Source organism: Amphibalanus amphitrite, unplaced genomic scaffold, assembly GCF_019059575.1.
Source record: "Amphibalanus amphitrite isolate SeventyFive unplaced genomic scaffold, NRLGWU_Aamphi_draft 000146F_arrow, whole genome shotgun sequence".
In the NCBI taxonomy this organism is placed as follows: Eukaryota; Metazoa; Arthropoda; class Thecostraca; order Balanomorpha; family Balanidae; genus Amphibalanus; species Amphibalanus amphitrite.
Window position 1 is genome coordinate 962,128 of NW_024881641.1, and position 6,604 is coordinate 968,731.

At 57.7% G+C, this 6,604-nt stretch overlaps 1 protein-coding gene across 1 annotated transcript; it reads left to right on the forward strand.

Annotated features, from left to right (window-relative positions):
- The first annotated feature begins 931 nt into the window (after window positions 1–931).
- Window positions 932–5,114, forward strand: LOC122382763. The gene is made up of 2 exons (XM_043368532.1): window positions 932–3,292; window positions 4,449–5,114. The coding sequence occupies exons 1-2, from the start codon at window positions 1,952–1,954 to the stop codon at window positions 4,629–4,631; spliced, it is 1,524 nt and encodes a 507-aa protein (XP_043224467.1). The 5' UTR covers window positions 932–1,951; the 3' UTR covers window positions 4,632–5,114.
- The last annotated feature ends 1,490 nt before the right edge of the window (window positions 5,115–6,604 follow it).

Here is a 6,604-nt window from a genome sequence, read left to right on the forward strand (position 1 = left end):
CCATTCTCCCAGAAGGGCGCCAAGTGATTAAAAATGCTATATGATCCAAGGGCGCAGAGAGGTCAGGAGGGCGCCGCGCAGTCAGTAATGCTAAGCTGGTGGGGACGTAGGGGCGCCAGACGGTTACGAGGGCACCGTGAGACCATGAAAAGGGGCGCCATTCTCTTAGAAAGGCGCCGAGTGATTGAAAACGCTATGTGGTCCAGGGGCGCTGAGAGGCCAGAAGGGCGCCGAACAGTCGAGAGATGCACGGTGGACAGAGACATAAGGGCGCGAGACGGTCAGGAGGGCGCCGTTAGACCATGAGAAGGACGCAGGGCTGTCAAAAGGGCGCCATTCTCCCAGAAGGGCGCCGAGTGATTAAAAACGCTATTATCCAGGAACGCGAGGCGGTCAGGAGGACGCCGTTAGAGCATGCGAAGGGCGCCGTGCTCTCGAAAGGGTGTTTGTGACATAAGACTTGTGTGTCTATTTTCATCATTGTGGGGGCATATTTCAGGATTGTGGGTGCATCTGCCCCCACAAAGAGATATAAAATTACACCCCTGAGTCATAAGTCCGTGACCTGATCTGATCAGATCAGATCAGATTTAAGGTCGATGATCGGTGTCACAAGATCAGGCTGGAATCAAACGTCCGGTATGCTAGCTTTCAGCTCATATTGTCGTCAATTTCTTCCGAGCGATCGCGAATAAAAAACATTCTTAGGGCACCCATCCCTCCCCCCCCCCCCACCTCGGCCGGCGAGGATTTTTTTTCTCGAAGTTCTTAATATAATCGGGTATTACCGAACACATTAACCCTCCGGTCTCAATTAACTTTAAAATATTTCTGTTTTGTTTTGCTATGGCTATCAAGAAAAAAGGGTTACATGAAAATGCGCGTGCTTGCAAACATAAATTAAATCGTAAAACCTATTTTCCACATACCTATTGTTACATGGAAAGAATAAGCCTTATGTCTCCCTAGGACCTGCCCTCAAGTAGGGTTATTGAGTAAGCAAAGTCATAATTGATGAAAATATATTAGGAAAAAGGAACAACAAGCATGAGTGGCAGCATCTGAACAAAAAGGGCGTATCTTTTTTCCCGCCTCCCCACTCGTCTCCTCTAACTGGCCGACCTGTGGGGTTGACGTCCGCCCCCTTCCTGCCGGGCGGGTGCCATCCGTCCGTCTCTCGGGCCACGGCCAATGTCAGACGGCGCCGTGCCGAGCCGGTGCCAGCCACGACTCGGCGTCTCGTCCCGCCGCGACCCGGCACGACACCGGGCCGAGTCACGCGTGCCGTCCGCCGCCGCGCCGCCGCCGCGACCACTGCCGCCGTGGCCCCGGCCGCTGCCTGCCAGCCTCTGGCATCGCCCCCCTAAAAATAGCGACCAAGCGCCGTGCCAAGCTCTCCGACAAAGTAGTGCCAAGGCTAGCTGGGCGGAGGTGCTGGGTCCGTGCGTCGCCGAGTCGACCCAGTTGTGGCACCACAGCGATGCACTGCAGTGCTGGAGAGGCCAGCTGCAATACTGTGTGACCTGGCGCGTGACCTGGGGGCCGCTGCCGCCTGTCCTGCGCGCTGAGCGCTGCAGCGGCGCGCCGCCAGCTCTCAGCTCAGTTGGAGGGACGGCGCGGTGGGCAGAACTCACCGCGTGACCACCAGGGCGACCAGAATAGCGTCCGGCGCTGCCGCCTGGGAGCGGCCTCCAGTCATCTGCGGTCGCCTCCGGCGGGAGGGTGGCGCTACCCGCTGAGGTCGGCGTGACCTGAAGTGACACCAATGTTTACCAGGAGTGACGAGGTGACGTGACGAGTGAGTGTTGACGGATCGTTCGAGTGAGGTCTGATTGCATTGCAAACATTCTGAAGGTTTTGTTTAGCGTCAGCTCAGAGTGTTAAGGTGCGCCGGTGCCGGCGCCGCGGTGTCTGCTCGTCTCGTCTGGCCTCGTGTCTGCCTGCTGCCACCATGTCCTCGGTACCGGAGGGGCGCCGCGGCAGCCGGGTGGAGGTGTGCCCGCTGTCACTGCAGCAGATCGGCCAGAAGTTCTGGCTGCAGACGCTGCGCGGCTGGCTGCGGCTGACGCCGGAGCCGGCCGGCCTGTGGCAGCTGCAGCGCTACCTGGCGCAGCTGCCGGCCGCGCTGCGCGCCGAGATGCTGCACACGGCGCTGGCGCCGGCCGACACCCGCGACCAGCTGACCAACACGGCGCTGGCGCTGCTCAGCGCAGAGGTGGTGGTGCACCGCGCCGTCTACCTCAGCTTCCCGCGGCCGGGACAGCCGCCGGCGGCCGACCTGCGCCTGGTGCTGCGCCACGGCGATGGCTTACGCCACCTCACCGTCTACGTGCCCGAGGACGGCGCCGAGACGCGCCGGCTGCTGCGCGAGCTGACGCTGACCTGCGGCCGGCTGCGGCGGCTGCAGCTGCTGGGCGCCACCGACGCGCTGCTCAAGGTGGTCAGCTGGCAGTGTCCGCTGCTGCAGGAGCTGGATGTCAGCGGCTGCTCCGGAGTCACCGACCAGGGCCTGCGCCACCTGGCCGTGGCGGCGGCGCGCCGCGAGCAGCCGCAGCCGCCGCCGCTGCGCCGGCTCGGCCTGCAGAAGACGGAGGTGAGCGTGGACGGCGTGCTGGAGCTGCTGGAGACGCTGCCGCTGCTCGAGTCGGTGGCCTGCTCGCAGACGGTGGCCTTGCTCGAGCAGCTGGACGTGCCCGCCACGTTCGGTCTGCGCGAGCTGCCCGAGTTTCAGGCGACCGGAGCACACCTGCGCAACTTCGCCGCGCTCTGTCCGCACCTGAGCTCTGTGACGCTGGTGTTCCAGGAGGCGGGCGTGTCGCTGCAGGACCTGGCGCTGCTGCCGCACCTGCAGCACCTGACTTTCCGCTGCAAGGAGCCCTACTTGCTGACGCAGCAGGAGCTGGGCGCCACGCTGTGGCGGCTCGGTCACCAGCTGCGCACGCTCGCCATCTCGGGAGACGTGTACGAGACTATTGACGTGGCCCAGGTGGCCGTCTACTGTCCGGGCCTAGAGGTGCTCAAGCTGCCCAGTCTGACGCTGTCCGACGGCGAGGCGGCGCGCGCGCTGACGGCCGGCCGCGGCCCGCTGCTCGACCGGCTGCACACGTTCGAGTACGACTGTCTGTCGGGAGTGACGGCCAGCTGGGGGCGCGACGTGGCGGCGGAGGCGGCCGCGCTGCGCGCCCTGCTGCGCCGCGCCGGCCGACTCACCACCGTCCGCTGCCGGCCCTTCCCGCTCGTCGACGACGACCTCGAGACCATCCTCGAGCACAACCCACTCGCAGAGCTGGAGGTCTGTCCCACCGAGCTGAGCGAACTCCGGACTTAGGAGTTAGGCATAGCTGGCCGCTTAAATGCTCATCGATTTCCATTGAATCCTAATCAACTAAGCCATTATTTTAAAACGGATAAACTTAAAACTGGTTATTGTATGGTAACCAATGCTCGTCGCTCATTGACTAGCGTGCGGTCAAACACAATACTACCTCTCGATAATGTGCCGTGGACAATGCCCGTGATGCCGTCCGAACCGCGGCTCTGAGCAGTGTGCAACACGATTCGGTGGCTCGTATTGCATGCCTAGTGCGATCGCAAAGAGCGCCGCCCGAATGTGTCGTTAGATGTGGGGAATGGGATCGGTCTCACTGGTGGCATGGGTGGAGCTTTTCCAGGGAAGTTGGTGGGGCAAAAAGTCGTCAAACCCACAATGTCTGATTATAAAGTTGAATAAAATGCCACATTGAATCAATTCCTATCATTACAGACATATTATTTTGCATCAAACAGAAATTACAAAGCTATTCAATGCGAAAAGAGATTAATTTGCAAAGCAACAAAGTCTTAGAAATCACCTAAAGTTGGTGGGGCAAAACGCTTATTGGTGGGGCAAAATACCTAGTTGGTGGGGCAGTCGCCCCACCAACTGTATAGGAAGCTCCGCCCCTGACTGGTGGTGCAAGGGGAATGTCCCGTCTCGTAAACTGGTTACGTCAGCTTGTGACTTGCAGTTCTGTTGCCAATCCCTTGCAACATTTTTCATGTTTGTCATTGCTAGGACCTTGAGTCCTTGACCTGAAGGACCTTAAATGTCTGTACCACACGTACAACAAATATTGATGCAACAAATATTGCTGGATCAAAAGTTAATGCAAGAAACTGTTCCTAAACAACTCTTTTTGGGGGGCGGCTTTTGTCTGTTGGCCGTTTAGATCTGACCGCTAAGATCTGGCCGCTGACATCTGACCACTGGTCGCTGACATCTGACTGCTGCGCTGGTCGGTTGACATCTAACCGCTGACATCTGACCACTGATTACCAACATCTGACCGCTAACTTCTGACCACTGACCGCTGAGATCTGACCGATGATCGGCTGGTATCTGACCACACTGGTCGGATAAGATCTGACCGCTGAAATCTGACCCCGGCGCCGCTGTGCTGTGCCGGCAGGTGCTGGAGATCGGGCCCGCCCAGCTGGGGCTGCGCGGCGCCAGCACTCTGCTGCGCCGCTGTCCCTCGCTCTGCCGGCTCGGCAGGGTCAAGACGTGGCACGGTATCGGCCTGCTGGACATCGTGGCGCTACGCTCGCTGGCGCGGGCCCTCAGCCGCGCCAACCAGGTGCGCATTCTCTGACGGCGCGCCTCGGCCGCGCCCGGGGTCCAACTGGCCGCGCAGACAGCTGCCGAGAGACTGTGTTCGCAGGGCGCCGCGCTGCGTGCTGCGTCTGTGGCGTATTGTCGGTGCAGTCATGTGCAAGACTCATTTGAATCACACATGTACTCTGTTGACCTCGAATCGTGAGCCTGTACTCGCTGACCATGCGTGACATGTTTGCGAGGACAACCGTGATAGTGCCAGTTAACTGGCGCGATTGTTTCGTGGCAGTTATCGGGACATTGAAGAGGATGTCCAGGATAAGCACCGGGTTCGTGATTTGCGGCACGAAGCCGGAAGTGAGCCTAACGACATGACATTGGAAATGACCGGTTTGGCTGTCGGCCAAATGCAGTGCTCAGAGCGTGTCTGTGATACCGGCGCCTGAACCATGTGTGTCGGTAACGATCACCTCAGAGCTGACGTGGGCAGGAATCAGGATGATAAACTACAGAGATCCCAGCTGCGTGGCATTTTATTTATGATGTGGGGTATGGGCAATGGCTACCTTATACCGGGTAGGTTTAGGTAAGCATCTGACACCTACCTCTCGGTCGTCGGCATCTTCTGTATTCAGCTCAATAACAACAAAGGTAATAATTTATCACCTATTCATGCTGGGACTGGTTAGACGTCCGGAATTTAAAACACGCGACGTTGCATCTCAAAATGCATTTTCCATAAACTTGCCCAATGGCTCGCCTACCAATTAGTTTGTATCGTAAATCGGCACTACCCGCAAAAAACCGCAATTAACCTTTAATTGACTTTAATTAACCTTTAATTTTAATTTTTAATAATTTAATTACTTAAATTGGCAATTAACCTACATATAAATTCCAGTAACGGCAGCTCAAAACAACCGGTTTGATGACGTTTACACAACAAAAAATACTTGGAAGAATAGCCGGCTGTATGAACAAGACTCGCATTGAAACGGAATGAGCTCAAGTTGTGTTTAGCCCAAGGCCGTATAGAGCCCAGAAGGACCGCTGATCGCTCAATGCGCGCAATAGCTCGTGTGCTTACCTTTCATTGCCGTCCATCTCCGTCGTGAAGCCAGCAGTCGTGTCCTGTGTCTGGGGGAGGGGTGTAGGGGCTTCTGACCGGGGCCGGAGGGGTCAGAGGGTCTGTTTGCTGAGCGGTCCGGCCGAAGGGCGCGGCTGTGAAGTCCCGCCGGGGCCGGACGGGCGGGGTCGGACGGACCAGCAGCCGCGCCGACCGGCCCCCATGTTATTGTTGGCGGTGCGAGGTGGACGGAAAGGGACACCCCTTCTCGGAGGTCGCCTGGCGCACCGGTCACTGAAGTGACTCTGTGTCTCTCGATCCTTGTGGCTCGTGTCGTGGCCGTACTCAGATCCCGTGCCTCCCGTGCCGAGGAACCGTGTCGCCCGTGTAGGTGTTCCCCGGGTGCGTCCGCTACACCCATTTTATGACGCTTGAACGTGGGTCGTAAGTTATGTAATTATATAAGTATATAATAGCCGTTTTCACGACGGCCATCTGGTTACGAGCGAGCGAGCACAGCGAGCGAAGTGAGTCTTTTCAATATAACGGAAAAATCTCAGTATGAGCGGCCCGGCCCGGCCCGGCCCGGCCCGGCCCGGCCTGTAACGCTTTTGAGAGGCTTATATCTCAGCAACCGCCGGACCGATTGGCCTGCGGTCTTTTTTGTTGGGTGCCCCATCCCTTCTACCCCGTAATTGACTACTTTTGATACATCTCAGTGACCGTCGTGGCACGTGCCACGTGAAAAGTCAAGGGTGTTCAAGCTGTTTCGCAAAAGTAGTGATTTTAAGAGGCTCATATCTCAGCAGCCGCTTGGGCGATTGTCTTGCGGTAATTTTTGTATGGTAGCAGCATCCCTTCTACCAAAAATAGGATACTCTCGTTGCATGTGGGTCACCCCCAGTGCACGTGCAAAATACAACAATAAGAGGTGTCAAATTTGT